Raw genomic sequence first — 18,505 nt, 5'->3', positions numbered from 1 at the left:
AAAAGATATATGATAATAGAGTATGTTGTTTTTACCCTGACATATCACAACCAAAACCTGGCATAATGTGGTCAACTAAAGCTATATTTGATGAGATGCTCTACATGTTTTCTTTAATCTTATTGTTTTTGACATGTTTTCTTATCCAAAAAAGGGGAAGTCAAGTCATGATAGTTTGGTCATTTTGCCTTTGATTTAGCCTGTCTTCGAGTTGGAGTTGTTCTGTCTGAGTAGTGTGTTGTAGTTTTTGCAGTGTTGATATATGCATACTGTTTCAGGATTTTGGTTGCTGTATTGTATCTTCAGTGGGGAGTTGATGTATCAATCAAGAGAGACGTAGCTAGCAGACTATCCATATCACTGTTTTTCAGCTTGCCGAATTCATTTAGACTGTTGTATTTTGTGAGAGGTGCCTTATAACTGTGCAACTCATGCTTCTCTGTGGCAGAAGTTGCCTCTGTATAGTTTGCTGAGTATAAGTGATCAAGTTTCTTTCAATTGAGGAAAATAATGTGTCTTGATGAATTTTTTTAGTGGCTTTGGTGTTATAACACTCTTTTTCCCACATTGTAATGGTGTAAGTCCGTGACCAACTTATTGGTGTTGAATACTTATGTAAACTATAGTTATAGTTATGCTGAAATATTCTAATACATTAATTTTACTAACTATATAAAGAACAACCATCAATTCTCCTAAAAAAGTCATATTGTTTTAAGCCAAGAGCACTCCCACGTGATTTTTTATAGTGAAGTGATGTCATCTTGGATCAGTGGCTTTCACACTCTTATAAGGGTTCTATTGTTGTCTGATGTATCAAATTATTTATTTTTTAACAGCAAGTGAAGTATCAATTTATTTCCAAGTTTTCAAAAACTACAGGTTTTGCATATTAGGTATGTTCCTAATCAATTGGCACACTTTTAGTAAAATTGAAAGAGAATAAAGAGTAAAATACAATTGTATTCCACTGAAGTGTGTTTATGTCACATTACTAATTCAATCTTAAAAATCATAAATCACTGATATTGAACAATGCATTAATAAGCTTCCTAGACACACTTTTGCGACAAGCTATTGGTTTTTTTTTTTTTTTTGAAACAACAAAATAAGCTATTGGATGTATAAAGAGTGAACTGAATTGGATCACAGAGGAAACAATCAAACATGTGGAGGACATTAATATGATTAAGTTGTGATCAAGTTGTCTAAAAAATATCAAGTAGTGATCACGTTCCTATTACCCCATCCAGCAAAAACTTATAACCTAGACTACTTTTGTAAGATAAAATCTTATATTAGTGTAAAGTTGTGATAAATTTATTTTGTTTCATGTCATTATATTCGATTGTCTTATTGCGAATATAATATAAATGTCATACATGTTAGTCGCAACTAGCAATTTAAAAATCATTTGTTCAAAAATAATCTTCATCTATATCAGACCCGTGCGATAGCACGGGTGAAAAGTCTAGTAAATATAATTTATTTGTAAGCAATTATAATGTTTAAAAATACCAGTTTTGAACCTTGCATGGTATCTTTTTAATTTCTAATGCATTTTTTTAAGAAAAAATCTATTCAAAAAATCATCAAGGAGAATCAAACTAACGTGCAAGATTGACAAAGGTTTTCTAACCACTAAAACACATCCATTTGGCTGTGTTATGATTGCTTTTAATTATTATATATATATATATATATATATATATATATATATATATATATATATATATCTAATATCATATCTCTCACTAAATGTTTGTGTGAATAAAGCACAATATATTTTTTCAATTAAAAACAATCCTTATCTTTGTAGTATATGTGTAATATTGATGTCAAAATATTCTTAAAATACAAGTTTAAATCATGTTCATTAGACACTAAATTAATAATCACTCGAGTTAACTAAAATATACATTTCACACATTAAACAAATTGGTCCACCCACAAAATTATTTCAAGTTCCGTCACCGTTCACTCTCTTCATTTTGTCTGCGCCTAGGAATGCACTGTTGAGATTATAACATACTTCCTTTGTTGATCTTGCATTGAAACACGTTCAAAGATTGAAGGATCTACGCATTGGTGAATCAAGAAGATCACTTTGTAATCTTTTTTCTTCAATTCTTTATGTTTGCTGCAAGTTCTTCCACGCCAAAATCAACAATCTCCAATACATCCTGCAAACTAAACAACAAAAATGTTTTTTCACATATATAAATCTAATTAGAAAAAATAAAATCACAATTAAAAAAATAGGCAAAATCATAAAAGAAAGATTCTTGCTATTTCTGTCAAAAAATCATATTATTTACTTCGTTACATGATTTCTCCATTTTTGAAGCAAGTTCAAGTTTATTTTATATATAAATTAACAAAAAGTAGGAAAACGTAATATTTGGTATGTAATATAAGTTAATTTTTATTATAGTCTCATTTAATTTAATAAAAGTAATTTAAAAAATGGTGTGTTTTGCAATTATTTTCGATACATTTTAGCGATATATTATTTTGGATGAAATATTTGTGGTCCCTCTAAGTTTAATTTTTAGTCCCTCTATTTTTTTTTTTGAATTTATGTCCCATTAAATTTTTTCCGCTACCAATGTGGATGCTCTTAGTCATACTTTTCAACAAAAGTTCATGTCGCATGTTAAGTGCTACTCCCTCCGTTCCTTTTTAAGTGTCACTTTTGGAGAATTTTTTTGTTCCTATTTAAGTGTCACTTTACATAGTTCAATGCAACATTAAATGTTATTTTACTAATATTACCCTTATTTATTATTGTGGAGAGAGAAATATATGTAATGGGATATTAAGTAAATAAGGTTATTATAGTAAAAATAGAAATTATTGTATCAAAAGTAGCAATATTTATTGATTGTCTTGGTTTGTGTAAAATATCAAAATGTGACAATTAAAAAGGAATGGAGGTAGTATTTTTTTCTACAACACATCCTTAGTTAGACCTTAAAATATCATTAGTTTAATAATTTAACTATATAATCTCTATTAATTTAACAATAATTTCAAATAAAAAATTAGAATGTTTAAATTCGTTCAGCTATCCAAATTACAATTCTCAATTCTGAATTAGATATTATCAATAGATTTTTTTTTTAAACACAATAAAGTACTATGTTTAATGCAAAATATTACACACAATATGTTAAAAAATATTACACACAATATGTTAAAAGGGAATAGACTAAATTACATAACCAATCCCTTAACTAATTATGAAGTTTCATGTTGATTCCATAATTAATTTTTGTTTAAATTTAGTCCCATAATTTATCTCTGTTAGTCAAGTTAGTCCAGTTTTATTAACTTTTAACCCCAGTTTCTAAGATGGACACTCATTTAAAGTGGTCCATTAAAGATCTCATTAATTTGTTTAATATTAATCGTTTAATCTTTCTTTCAAAAATACAAATCAGGCTGATCTATTTGATCTAACAGTGCACTGCTTACACCTATTTTTTTTTTCCTCCTTTCTTCATCATCTTCCCTCCACCTATTTGTTTGAGCAATACATTCTTGTTTCTCTCCTTTTTTATATGAGAAACAAGCACCCGTTGTAATAAACCCTAATTCGAAGCTTTTTTCAATCTTAATGAAATAGTTATTAGGATCAATTGATGCTTTTAACTTCTGATTTTATTTATAATAGCTTTTTTTTTTCTTTTCTTTCACGGATGAACTGCAAAAAAGATGCAACAAAACACATAGGAGTGAAGCATGACATGGTTGAGTAAAAACATAACATAATTTCACTAAAATTACAACAATTGCCATCTCATTATCATTTTCGATTTGAACTGCATTAAATAAATTCATTAAAATAAAGTCCTTAATCCTTGCTAATGTTTAAGCATTAACTTGAGTTTTGTAAAGAATTATTACTTGTACAATCCACCTCTACAATTCTAGAGTTTCACTCTCCCACCATGTCCAGATCCAAGTGTTTCAAGGATATTCTCAACATCAACATCCACAGTTAGTAGCATTAATGATGTCATTATCTGAAAAAATTAAATAAATGTATCTAATAATTTGAAATAAAAATTTATAGAGATGTCCACGAAATTAAATATCACAGTCGCAATTGCGGTTACATTTACTTGCATTTTAACCCAATATCAAATGCACAATGTAACTATGACTACAATTTAAAACCATGTAATAAACTGGAAAAACAAGATGAAAATCATGAAATACCTCGCAATACAAGTTACTATTAGTATATCTGTTGGAGAATTCTCAATCCAAGTTTTGGATATAACTATCTTTCCATTGGGTTGATTTAGCACACTTGGAGAAAATCTCTTTATTCTTGTAATGACCTGAACCTTTCTCTCTCTCTCTCCCCCCGTGTTTTCTTTGCATATTCATTCAACCTCACTCATTTCCGTAACCATAGTGGCATATGCATCTTCATAATCATCGCATGTACCTCCTCTATCATCTGCTCCGACTCCAATGACCAATCCATCCGTTGGAGTTGTTAACTCTAGTTTGGTTCTAACTCTTTGTAATGAGTCAAATAGTTGAAAGGGGCAATATGGGAAATGTGAATGTGGACTCTTATAAATAAGAGAAGGTCAAAGGGAAAAAGGCATGAAAATTGTGATGTCAAAATCTTCTTTTCTATCTGAACTCTCTTCTCTCTGATTCTTCCTTCTTTATTGTAATCATTCAAGTAGCTTTGAAACTTATTTTACTTCATCAATTCAATAAAACAGTTTAAAGATTCTACTTAGTTTTTAGGTACATTACACTCTTCCATCTCCAGCGATAGGAGAGTTAAAACCGAACGGTCAACAACTACGACAAATGGATTAGTGACAGGAGCCGAAGCGAGACGATGGAAGAGGTACTTGCAGCTATATATGATGAAGATGAATCTGCCCTTACGGTTACATGTTGCAGAGAGGTTATCTGAAAATGGAAAGTAAACAGGGAGAGAAAGAATAATGAAAGCCTCAAGTGCAATACAATTTATTCCTTTCAAAATAAGTGGGTGCAGCAACAAAAAAAGGTTCGATTCGTGTAAGAACAGTTTCGTAGGATTGTAATAAATGGATTGTGAAATTGATTATTTATTTCAACATTTCTGATGCTGATGAATTTATGAGAAATGGAATAGCACTAAGAAAAGAGCAAATTTTGTGGTTCTGTGAGGAAAAAATGAAGCTGTTTATGTCAGGGCCGGCCCATAGCCCGTTGAGGCTGCGCTATGCCACCGGGCCTCAAATTTTTGGGGGCCCGTATTATTTTTTTTGTATATAAGATTCTATAGTAAGCGTTATATAGAATTAAAGGCGAGAACTTAACAAACTGTTAACAATGCTTTAGTGGTAAAGCATTCTGCAGTTGTGCATTCTGCAGTTGTGCGTTGGGTCAGGGGTTCAACTCCCCGAGTGTTCTTTTTTTTTTTTTTTTTCATTTACGGTACCTCTTTTTTCATGGGGACAATATATTTGAACTTTATCATTCCATTACTTTTTTACCCAAACTAATCCATTTTGCTTAATGAAAAAGAAAATCCCTTGCTTAATCTATGAATTATCCGTCACAACACCCACAATTAGAAGTTAAAAACTCATAAATTGCAATTGGAAAAGACTAAAGAGTAGATATATGAAAGAAAAAAAATTCCATTTTTTTATTAGGGGCCCGATTTATAAGATTAAAACTGGGCCTACGAATTGTTTAAGACGGCCCTGGTTTATGTAATGAATGACTGGTGAAATGAATAAGAATGTTGAATAGGTAATGTCAAATTTAGTGGATCAAATTGAGTCCGGATCCTCTCCATTTCCTCTGAAAATGGGGATCGACATTTCCTTGCCTTGCGGAACGACACGTGGCATAAGTGGAAACCAACGGTTGAGATCTATTCTTTCTTTTAAAACCAATTAAAATTATTAAATAATTAAAGAATTCAATTTATATTAAACAAAATCAGTTACCAAAATTACGGGGACACTTGTTTCATGCCTTCAATGAATTAAACTTATTGTTTCTGGAAACATGGCTTTCATGAATTTCTTCATGTCAGATGAGGTCTGCGATGATTGTAGGACACTTGTTTTCAAAGCAAAACAACGCAGCACCATAATTAATTATATACTTAATCATGTCAGATGAGTTTGAGATGGTATCCAATTCGAACATCATAGACGTGGTGGATTGATAGAGAGGAACAGAGGTGAAGGAAATTGCTGGGTTTTGTCACCTGCGGTTTGCCCGCAAATTTGGAAACTGATTTAAATTGAATTCTTTAATTATTTAATAATTTTAATTGGTTTTAAAGAAAGAATAGATCTCAACCGTTGGTTTCCACTTATGCCACGTGTCGTTCCGCAAGGCAAGGAAATGTCGATCCCCATTTTCAGAGGAAATGGAGAGGATCCGGACTCGATCAAATTGTTTTGAGATGAAAATAGCTCAAATACACAAATGTAGGATCTGTAAGTTTACTACTCCCTCCGTTTCAAAATGAGTGTCGTTTTAGGTGTTTACACACATATTAAGAAATACAATGATTAAAAGAAAGAGAATGGTTATTTTACCAAATTATCCTTGTTAACTATTGGTTAGTTTTAAAAGTAATACTTTGGAAGTAGTGTGCAGAGTATTAATTGGAGGGTACAATTGAAAAGAAAAAGTTATTATTGCATTGGAAACTGAAAGCGACATTCATTTTGAAACAAATTTTTTTGGCTAAAGCGACACTCATTTTGAAACGGAGGGAGTAGTATTTTTTAACTTTTCTTTTTGCTATTTCTTTTGTTGGTGAGGACCATTTTGACTTTTTATTTATTGACTTTTTCTTTAACACCAATTATTGAGGGCCAATTGTTAAATAAAAAGTTTTTATTTAAGAAAATCAATTTTACAAAGTTTCTTTCCGACTATGGCTCAATTACTTGTAAATTGTTTCAGTTAAATTATTGTCCTCAAATTAATAACCACTCAAATCAAAGGCATGAGGCGTCAGTCTCCCATTGATTAAGTAAAATAAAAGTTTCCATTGTGGTACTTCAACCATGAAATTCTTTCATGAACGGACTTGTTTTTACAGAGCAGCGAGAAGAAAGTCCTAACATCATATTCATCACATTCAACTTGTCTTTTCTGACGTTCTTCTCAACAGTACATAAATTTTACAGAGCAGCGAGAAGAACTTCAGAAAAGACTAGTTGAATTTGATGGAGATAAGGCATACTGTTATTTTAGCGAAGGAAGTTCTTTATAATTGTTACCAAAGATACAAAAGTCTTTGGTGGCCAAATTTTCCCGACGAGTATTTGTTGATTCTGTACTTTATTATCACTTTTTGAACAATTGATCTTGGCTGTGAAAGTTGTTACATCTTTGTGTCTGCAAAGTTGGTTTTGTTGAACACTCCAATGTATGTTGAATAGTTTATTTTTGTGTTAATTTTCTTATCGAGTTTTTATTTTCTGATGTTTCATGTTCTGTAATGTAGTATTAATGTTATTTTTGGCTTTGAGCTTGGGATTGAGTCCATGACTGATTCAATACCGACTTTTGAATTTGTGACTGAATTGTATGCAACATTGCTAAATTGTTTGACTTTTTTGCTATTAAATAATTGCAGGTTATCAGAGAGTTAATATCATTGCTAGATCAACGGAAAGATGAATCAATAGAATGAACTTTCAAAGATGTTAATCTGGTTATGATGAAGAACAAGGTTTGTGAATATTAAATAATGTCTTAGCTTCTCCGATCAAATCTTGTGATTGCATTGGATAGGAAAAGATGACGATTTATAGCTTGTAATTTGTGTTTCATGTTGCATAAGTGTTGGAAATATTATAGCAAGAGGGAATTATTATTTCAATAAAAAAGAATTCCTTTTATAGGAAGAATACATTATGTCAACAACTGAGTTGAGGATCAATAAAAAAAAGGTTTCAATGTAGCTTTGCAATGATGTGACACAATTGAGTTGAGGATCTCGACGTGGAATTGTGCTACCTTCGCGAAAATCAAGCTTATGAGGCTCAACCGCAATGGGATTTCAGAGCTTCTTCAAGTGAATAAAATTGGGGCTGAAGCGTTAGGAGAGCTCAATGGGGCAGTGGAATTTGCAGAGTTCACCACAAGAAACTTGATATGTACTGACAGCAATAAATGTCTTTCACCATAGGTATAAAGTCAAATACCTATACCTATGGCAGATTTTTTCGTAGACAATTGTGGGGTTAGAGCATGTTGATAGAGGAAGAGGACAAAGGGATTTGAAGGTGGAGGGTTTGATAAATGATAATATGAAGAAAATCTGGAAGAAATCAAAGGAACACTATAGACATGTTCATAAAGGAAGATGAAGAGGCGCTACGATATCACATGTCATGTGACTTTTAATTGATTTTTTTATCGATCCCAAGTCTTGATTTTACGCTCCCTATATACATTCCCTATGGTTCAAAATTATCGGGATGTCTAGATTTCACTTTGATTCTTTGCACTTATCATGTTTACAAAAAATAAAAATTTGTCAAAAGAAAAGATAAAAACACCTCTTCAAGATACACAATTAATTACAGTATTCATTCATACATGCTGGAATCTCTTATTATTTTTATTTTTTTACCATGTCAGAAGTATGAAGTTTTCAACACCGTTTAACGATGACTAATATATGTCTGAGAACCTATTGGGCACACCAGGTAGGTCCTTCCACCCAGCAGAATTTTCTCATGGCACAAGAGTTCTAGATTGAATCACAGTCCACTTTCTTAAAGGGTCAAATCACTTATCACTTATACCAACCAATTATTGGTTGCATAATCTCTTTTAAACGAACTTAATTCAATTATTCAAGCTAATTATTAGAAGCTTATATATAATCTCATCTTCTAAACATGCTTACTTACCACATGCAAAAAACCAAACCATCAACAACTCAATAAAGAAGATACCCAATGGTGAGGTGAGAGAGTATGAAGATATAATGAGCACTTTTTCAATGTTTTCTCCCAATAAAAACATGCATCAAGCAGAATTGCATTTATTTATTCTAGCAAAAGATGCATAATCTATCGGTAATTTGAATTCAAAACTGTCATATACTTCAAAATTAAATTATTATAACTGCTTGGACTTGATAAATATTGATCAAATCTCTCTTCTCTCCATTAGCTAGCTAGCCAACCAGCCAACTGAGAGTTAGAAATATCTCAAAAATCTACTTGAAAATTGTTATATTCATTCATTTATTTCTAGTTATACACATTAGAAGAACTAGAAAATACATACATTTCCTGCTACAGGTCTACATAGACTCATCTAATTTCCATGACCAATCTAGAAGTATTTGATTTATAAATCAATGCAAATGTTCCATTGATATAACTCTTTCTTTGTCAGACTCAAATCAATCGTCACTAACAGTGATTCTTCCTCGTAACTGAATTCCAACCCTTCAAAATGAACAATAATCAACTTCGGCCGAGCTGATGAATAAGCACCGAACAGGCCACACCCGCGCACTTTCATGGAAAAATTTTCAACTCCATATCAAATCCAGAACTAAACTCTTTGAAAACCCCTCCCGAATTGAACGTCTTGATTAAACCAATAGGAGCGAATTTGACAACATTTTCATGCCTCCAATGCCTGATGATATTTCCTAGCTAGTTTCACCCTCCCACCATGTCCTGATCCAAGAGTTTCAAGGATATTCTGAACATCAACTTCCACAATTAGTAACATTAATTATGAGTTTTTCTGAATAAATAAATAAATGTATCTAGCAATTTGAAATAAAAATTTATAGATATCTCCACAAAAACATCACAATTTAAAACCATGTAATAAACTGAAAAACAAGGAGTTAGACAAAGCAAAAACTTTGAATACCTCATGTGTAATACAAGTTGATATTAGTATATCATTTTGGAGAATTCCCAATCCAAGTTGATGTAACTATCTTTCCCTTTGGGGTATGATTTAGGGCACTTGGAGAAAATCTCTTTATTCTTGTAATGAAATAAACTTCTCTCTCCATATTTCTTTCCATTTTCACCCAAACTCTCTCACTCCCTGCAACCATAATTTCAGAGGCATTTTCATCCTCACCACATGCACTTCCTTCGTTGTCTGCTCTAGCTCCAGTCCACTGATTCGTTTATCGCGGTAGCTGACAGAGCAATTGTCGCAGATGAATTCGTGACTGCAGCCAGAGCAGACGAGGTGCATGCGACAAGGATGACAATGGCTCCTAAATTATGGGTACATGTTTACAGAGAGGGTTTCGGTGAAAATGGAAAGAAAATATGGAGAGAAAGAATCACGAAATACTTCATGTGCAATACAATGCATTCCTTTCAGAACATTGTTTAAATTTTTAACACAGAAACAACAATTCAGTAAATGGATTGTGAAATGTATTGTTGATTTCAACATTTCTTATGTCTAATTTGTGAGAAATGGAATAACAATGAGAAAGAGCAAGTTCTGTTGTTCTGTGAGGTTATATTTATATAAAAAATATATATATAATGAATTATTTGTGAATCAGTTGAGTTTAACGGATCATGGTGGAGAGAAAATAGGATCTATTTGTTTCCTTTTGTTTGACTCTAAATTTGGGATTAAAATAACTAAAATACACTAATGTAGGATCTATATGTTTATTAGTATTTTATAACTATTTTTTAGGGACAATTTGACTTTTTCTTTAACACTGGCTGTTGAGAGACAATTATTAAATAAGAAGTTTTTATTTTAAGAAAATCATTTTGACAAAGTTTTGTCAATTGTTTCAGTTAAATTGTTGTCCTCAAACTCAAATCAAGGCATCAGTCTCACATTGATTAGGTAAAACAAAAGTGGTCAATGTTGTACTTAAAACATGAAACTTTTTCATCTAAGATCTTGTTTTTTGAATTGGACAAATTTATGGATTTAAGTCTTAACGATTGGTTTTTTCAACGAGAGTTGGATCAAGAAAATGGCTACATATTTGTGAAGGATTCAGATATTTAACTGAATACTAATTGTTGAGTGAAGTCGCAGAAAAACAAAGTGTTATTATGTCGGGTCAATACTAATAAAGAAAGATAAAGAGGTACAAGATCACATATCACGTGACTTTTTAATTGATGTTTTATAATCACATGTCTTAATTTTTCCAACAATTGAAACATATAGTTCTTGTTTCTCATAATTTTTAATTGATGTTTTATAATCACATGTCTTAATTTTTCCAACAATTGAAACATATAGTTCTTGTTTCTCATAATTAACATTAGTTCTCGTTGCTCATCTCATACGTTCTCTATATACAATCTATAAAGGTGTCAACATAGTTAGGAAGTCTAGATTTCACTTTGATGCTTTTCCCTTATCATGTTAAAAAGAAAATGACGTCAAAAGAAAAGATAAAAACACCGGTTCAAGATAAACAATTAATTATATTGTGTTCGTTCTTACATGTAGGAATCCATTCTTACCTTGCTGGACTCTTTCCTTTTTCTTCTTCTTCTTTTACCATGTTAAGAATACGGAGTTTTCAACACCGTTTAGTGATGACTAATATCTTGTCGGATAACCTATTGGGCACACGAGGTAGGTTCTTGCCTCCCAACAAAATCTTCTTCAATCACAAGAGACCTAGACCGAATAATTGTCCACTTATTTAAGGGGTCAAATCCCAGATCAGTTAGACCAATCAATTATTCTAGCTCTTGGCACATATGCAAAAAACAGCTTTAACTTAGGCGACGTTACATTTGGTGTCCTTTCTTTCTCAACTAATTATTCTCTCACATCTAAATAATTTATTTTATTCATTCTCTCTAATCATACACTAAAAGCACCAAGGACAACAAAAGTTCTCTAAAAAAAAAAAGGCTTAATAGCAGTTTTGGCCCCCTATGTTTTGCACCCTTTGCACTTTTGGCCCTCTAGGCAAATTTTGACCAAGTCAATGCTGACGTGGCGCCACATGTGTAATTTTTTTATTTTTTATTTATATTTTTTTAATTAATTTTTTTTAAAAAAAGTATTTTTTTATTTTTTAATTAAAAAAATTTTAAAAAGTATTTTTTTAATAATTAAAAAAAATTACACACGTGGCGCCACGTCAGCATTGACTTGGTCAAAATTGGCCTAGGGGCCAAGAGTGCAAAGGGGGCAAAACATAGGGGGCCAAAATCGAATTATTTTAGTTAGGGGGCCAAAATCACAACTTCTTGAAACATAGGGGGCCAAAACTGCTATTAAGCCAAAAAAAAAATGACAACAAAAGTCAATGGCACCCAAGTGAAACCCAAAAATAAACTAAACCACGAACAACTCGATAAAACTTTTCAATATTTTTTTCCTCAAAAAAAACTTTTCAATATTTTTGTAGTACAATACTCATATAGCAACTACTTTTTATTTGATAAATTTTTGTTTCTTTCTGGAAAAAAAACATATAAAAAAAAAGGAGAGTCCATATATATACCATATAAGTGCTCATGTATAAAAGAAGTTTAGTAAACATCTTTGCGATATTCATTCATTTGATTCTGGTTATTCATTCCCATAATCTATCTATCTATATATAAAAGTTAACCAATAATTTAGCCCTAATTAAACCTAAACCCTAGCAAATAAAATACCTGTTTTAACCCTTTACGAAACAGCTAGAAGAGAAAAAAAAGCCGCAAGAAACATACGAACAAAAAATGCTGATAAACGGATAAACATAAGCCGCAAACAAAAGCTAACAAAACAACACAACACACGCGTTTGCTTTTGCATATCTCTCTCCCGTCTCCTCTGCAACTTCTTTTCTTTCTTTCTCCCTCAACTTTCTTTCTCTCTCAACATGAGTTAAAAGAGAACAACCGTCAACGATCAAAATCAAAACTCAGATTTCTTTCTTAATGGAAAACAACCATAATCATAAGCAAGAAAAAAAATCAAAATCTATTTCGCATCTCTCTCTCTTTCTGCGACGTGCAGGGCTGAACTTGAGATGGCATTGACATCATAATGAAGCGAAAGCGAAGGAGATCGAGTGTTGTTGATCAGATTTCTTGATCCCTGGGTTTGAGGAAGCGAATGCGGTGGCTGTTCCTCTTCTCTATGAATGCGATTGTTTGATTGAGAAGAGAAATCAAAGGTATTTTTAAACTTCTCCTCTTTTATGTGACAAAAGGTTTACTGCCAACTGAAATTGTAGTTTATCTTTTTTCCCTTTCAATTCATTTGCTGTTCAAAATAGCTTTTTAGGTTTCTTTCGAAATCAAGGTAATTGTTGTTCATATGATTGTTGTGGTTTGCTCTGTTGATTTTGCGGTTTCTGAGTTTTGTAATTGGCCGGTGAAACAAAAGTAAGAGCATTTGTTTAATTTGATTTTTGGTTATGTGTAATCTGATGAGTTTTCTAATTGTGTTGTTATCTAATCTGAATCAATTAGAATTCTTTGAATGCTCAGAAGAATAAATTTGGCTTGGATTGACAGCGGAAGAAGTTTTAGAGGTAACAAACAGAGTATCAAATTTTACTATTGTGTATTGTAACAGGTTCTTTACTTGGTAGGAATGATGTTAATAAAATGATTGATACTCTTCTTCAAAAATAAAATAAAATGATTGATACTTTATAATCATGATTTACTATAACCACACATGGTCTTTTTTTAAAACACCAATATGTGAATTGATTGCTAACAATTAATGTAGTGAATAACATACTTGCTGAACCACTGCAGCTGAATATGGAAGTAGTCCATTGTTAGATGATGTTGTTGATGATGACTATGATGACCATGAATATGAATGAAAGCTATCGAGGAATAAAGGTAAAAGGTTTTCCACACGAATAAAGGTTTAATTTTACTTTCTAATTTTTTTTTTGCGAAAAGGACCCTTTGTTTAGATATTTAGATATTGATTTGTTGATGTTGATTATGTTTTGGTTTGATATATTGTTACTATCTTAAAAAATAAAGCATTGATTTATTGCTATGTATATAGGTGTTGATACCCTTTAACTCGAAGCCATTTTACATATGGATCCTTAGCTTTGGTTTATTGAAGCATGTTACTTTATAGGCATAAAAAACCTCTCGTATGTATCTAGCTAGCATGCATATGAATATCTTCAATTTATTCCTTATTCAGTATGATTTTAATTATTGGAGTTTTTAAGATCTTGCTTTGCATCCATCCTTACTGTGCAGGTTTATTGGTATTGGTTGGTGTTCAATACTTGGTTTTGCTGATACTCATGGGTGTTATTTGGGTAAGTAGAGTTGTTCTATCTATCAATTATTTCATGTATTTCACCCTTTCCATGAGACTATAATAAAATTGAAATCAGATTATGTCCACTACATCTTATCTTATTTCTTACTTACTAAAAATGAAATTAAGTCTGATAGGCATAATGCAGGCCCTTGCCCGCCAAATGCGTGCTTACTCCTCCACATTCACTTTAATTGTGCATGTTTAACATGTCATTGAAAAAAGCACATGCTTCTAACAAATGCCTACTTAAAAATAGTGTCATAATTGCTACAATTTTGAGCATGTAATCTTCCAATACAATAGCTTTAACCCTGGCCATATCAATACCTTTTACTTCAATATTTATTTCTGCACATGTTACTAACATTGCTTTAATGAATTGAGAGGCTCAAGGTTATCTCTATCTATGTAGAGAGTGCATGCATTAGCCAATTAGTAATAAATTGAGAGGCTCAAGATTACTCCCTCCATTTTTAAATATAAGCAAAAGTCACTTTTTAGGTTCATTCATTTAATGATGTATGTGGTTCATAATATGGACCACATACATCATTAAATGAATGAACCTAAAAAGTGACTTTTGCTTATATTTAAAAACGGATGGAGTATCTTTTAAGACAAAAATATAGTGTATGGCCAATTAGTAACACAGAGGGAGTATCTTCTGAGATTTTTTAGCTAACTAAATCCGTTCTCCATTTAATGTAACTAATACATCGTATAATCGCTCAAAGAAAACTCCAATGAAAATAGGCAGCACATTAATGAGACACGGTGCTCAACAGGTCTGTGAAGCTTTCTTGCTATACTATAAAGGAAATCCTTCGGAGGAAGAGAACTTACTTGCGGCTATAGAAAATATAGTTGAAAGGCCATCTGCCTAGAACTCAATTTGTTGTCAATGAATTCGGTTATGAACAATTTTATCATGGCAAGCAGGAGGATTGCTTAATTTAAAATGTTTGCAACTCACTTATTTTCTCCATTCATTCATGTTTTTTACCAATGTTTTTGTTGTTTTTTGTTCTGTTTGTGGACTTTTTCTTTATTTATGCATTCTGTCGAGACTGTTTGTGAGTTGGCTGATGAAAATGCTGTGGTATATTTTCATTTCCAATCCATTTACATTTCTTTCATCTATAAATGATTTGCGTACATATGAATCAACAGACTAATAAAGTGCACCCTTTTTTCTCTTATAGGAAAATGTTGAAGGAGTTGATTCAAGTAACAAGGACGAAGTTACTGTGGTTGATTCTGCTATGACTCCAACTAGCAAGGCATTGGGAAAGATGGTTGTTTGTGAGCTGGCTGATCAAAATTCAGCGGTATATATTTATATCAAATTATATCACATTATTTTGATTTGTTAAAGAATTTAGTAGCAGCAACCATCTAAAGGAATGCTCCATTTTTTTGTTTTCGGAAAAAATCCATGGAGCTGATTCCACTGATAAGGACGATGTCGCTATAGTTGATTCAATTGTGACTCCGACTAGCAAACCTTTGGGGAAGAGAGCTGCTGCTATGGTGGAATCATTGGATGACCTCTCTATTGATGGATTTGATGCATCCACAACAAAGGGGCCAAAACTGGTGCGCGTGAAGATTGAACCCAAAGATTGAGGCCTTTTACAAGATTGTGGGGTAGCAGTTCTGTTGTTGATGTCCAAGTCCGTTGCACTTTCATTTTCATTTGTTTTTTGGTTTTGTTTTGCTGTGTCGCACTTTTAAGTTGTGTTATGTTCTCAGACTTATGTTATTTATCTGTATGGTGTTGGGTGTATTGACCATGGAAAGTTCTGAACATGTCTATTGAGCATGGAAAGTTCTGAACATGTCTCAGACTTATGTTTTTTGTTTTTGTTTTGCTGTGTCGCACCTTATTATTATGTGTTGAACATGTCTATCGATCATGGAAAGTTCTATATCAATTGAAAAGTCATTGGGTGTTTTGATCTAATTATCGTTCCGTGTTGTTTGAAATATGAAATTAACAAAAAAAATGCTCAATTATATTTTTATTGGCATTGTGAATATGCGAATGAGACACTTAATCACTGTCTTCAAGACCAAGAAGATACCACTGATGCAAATGAAAGAACTCCCAAGATCTTATAGTGAAAGTTTTGATTTTTTTTTTTGAGAGAAAAGTTTTGATGAAATTATGTCTTTTTAAATGTGATACATGTTAATAATAATTTAAATATCATTTTTATAATAGACCCGTGTCAAAAGTCTAGAGTTTGTGTTCTGCAGATGTTCCAATCCATATATTCTGCAGATGTTAAAATCCATATATTCTTTTCATGTCCTAATCCATATTTTATGTAAAAACGACAGTTATCAAGAATATAGATTAAAAATGCAACATCTCATGTTCTATTGTATTATGAATGTCATTTTTATCTTGCCAATTTATACTCAAAAGTGCACATTAAGAGAGTCCTACTCTTTTTTAGGAATTGGAGAATTTTCCTGGTGGTATATCTGCACTTTTTTCATTTGAGCGGTCTGTTACTAATGCTATGTCATGTTTTACTGACTTGCGGTTGTAGAGTTTTTGGGCCATTTTTTCTGCTTCCGGTGTTGTTCTATTGCCGATTCAACTCACATTTTTCTGGTCTCGGAAGATAATTTCGAAGTCCGCTTTGGTATGAGGCAGCTAGAGTTTGTGTTCTGCTGCAGATGTTCCAAACCATATATTTTGCAGATTTTAAAATCCATATATTCTTTTCATGTCCTAATCCATATTTTATGTAAAAACGACAGTTATCAAGAATATATATTAAAAATGCAACATCTCATGTTCTATTGTATTATGAATGTCATTTTTATCTTGCCAATTTATGATAAAAAAGTCTCACCGTGGGATACTTTGAAAGGAAATAGGGTGGACTTCATGAGTTTAATTTCTTAATTGTGGGATACTTTTCTTCACCTACTTCATGAAGATGGTGTTTGCATTGATAGTACTTCAAATGTAGTGTTTAAAGAAATTTTCCAAAATGTGTAAACTCGAAAAACTTCAATTACTGTTGATTTTAAATAACATTTGAATATTAATTTGAACTATACAATGAATTTTTGCTTTTCCTTACCGCTTTTGCATTGTATATGACCCGTGCGGTAGCACGGGTGAAAAGTCTAGTTAGGCACTAAAAGTACAAAAAGAAACAAAGTATTTGACTTATCATGACTCGTTCAATATCCATTACCTAATTAACCAACTCTCACTATTCTGATGCCGTGAGAGAGTACAGTTCAGTTGTTCCTTTCCTATTCTTTCTCATGTGCACCCTCTATTCGGAAAAAATTAGGGTTAACCCCCCGGCTTGACCTAACAAACTTTTATTTATACATTAAACATTTGTTCAACGGATTTGCTTTTTCTTCCATCTATTTCTCTCTAGTCAATGAACTTATACTTCACCAATCTCTTCCCAGTTTCTTTACAATATCCACACACAAAAATTGTACCCACCCTTTATTGATTCCAATCTATATAGCATGGACACTCATTAGATTAGGCGTGTCCCGGTGTCCAACACCGACACGACACCTGTAATGACTCTGAATTATGTGATTTTCTTAAATTATTAACCGTGTCGACATGTCAGTGTCGGTGTCCATGTTGTGTCCGGTGTCCGTGTCCGTATCGTGCTTCATAGATTCCAATCTAGCTACCACTCCAACTCACTTTACTCAGAAACTTTAATCCCCAAATAAGAGCTCCAGTAATTTTTTTTGAAGGAAGAGCTCCAGTAAATTTTTTTGAAGGAAGAGCTATGATTTTATTAGAAAATCTAGATTTCGAACGTCAACGATGACAAAGAGAGCGTAACAAATCTAGATTTCGGAATTCCATAAAGGAAGTCTATGGATTCTTAGATATCTGGTTTTGAATCTTTGTGAAGAGAATTTGAGGAATGGAAATCTCCATCCTGATCCAACCATGAACCCTGGCCTTAGTTTTCCTCGGTGTCTCTCTCTTCTCAACCATAATTCTGTGAGTCTCTTTTTGGTTTTTCATCACTATCTCCGCTCATTCTCGTCTCTTTTCATTCACTATTGTTGGTAAAGGTGAGTTCTCTATTAAGTATGATTTGAATTTAGGCTGTGTTTGTTTCGAGTGTACCAAATTTATTGCTAGGAATAACATTCCTTGGAATATAAAGATAGAAATTTTATTCCAGGGTATTTAGAAAAAGGATGT

General features: G+C 32.3%; 1 protein-coding gene and 1 long non-coding RNA gene across 7 annotated transcripts; one reads left to right on the top strand and one right to left on the bottom strand.

Annotated features, from left to right (window-relative positions):
• Window positions 1-1,846: 1,846 nt before the first annotated feature.
• Window positions 1,847-5,180, bottom strand: LOC146925305 (uncharacterized). The gene is made up of 3 exons (XR_015010467.1): window positions 4,225-5,180; window positions 3,910-4,028; window positions 1,847-2,190 (listed from the first exon to the last, which is right to left on the bottom strand). It is a non-coding gene; the product is annotated as an uncharacterized LOC146925305 (long non-coding RNA).
• Window positions 5,181-12,589: 7,409 nt separating this feature from the next.
• Window positions 12,590-16,686, top strand: LOC146925304 (uncharacterized). Of its 6 annotated transcripts, XM_085710260.1 has the most exons (7): window positions 12,592-13,159; window positions 13,458-13,519; window positions 13,752-13,841; window positions 14,017-14,110; window positions 14,223-14,284; window positions 15,492-15,617; window positions 15,691-16,686. In XM_085710260.1, exons 5-7 carry the CDS (start codon window positions 14,270-14,272, stop codon window positions 15,913-15,915), a joined length of 366 nt encoding a protein of 121 aa, XP_085566386.1. In that variant the 5' UTR covers window positions 12,592-13,159; window positions 13,458-13,519; window positions 13,752-13,841; window positions 14,017-14,110; window positions 14,223-14,269; the 3' UTR covers window positions 15,916-16,686. The 6 variants fall into 6 exon arrangements, with proteins under 6 accessions (XP_085566390.1, XP_085566386.1, XP_085566388.1 ...); XM_085710264.1 differs by lacking the exon at window positions 14,017-14,110 and having other exon boundaries at window positions 12,590-13,159; window positions 15,748-16,686; XM_085710262.1 differs by lacking the exon at window positions 14,017-14,110 and having other exon boundaries at window positions 12,593-13,159; window positions 13,476-13,519.
• Window positions 16,687-18,505: the final 1,819 nt, after the last annotated feature.

Source organism: Medicago sativa, chromosome 5 (assembly GCF_051527215.1).
Source record: "Medicago sativa cultivar Bolivia chromosome 5, Bolivia_mono, whole genome shotgun sequence".
NCBI lineage: Eukaryota > Viridiplantae > Streptophyta > Magnoliopsida > Fabales > Fabaceae > Medicago > Medicago sativa.
This window is presented reverse-complemented; position numbering and strand designations above follow the sequence as displayed.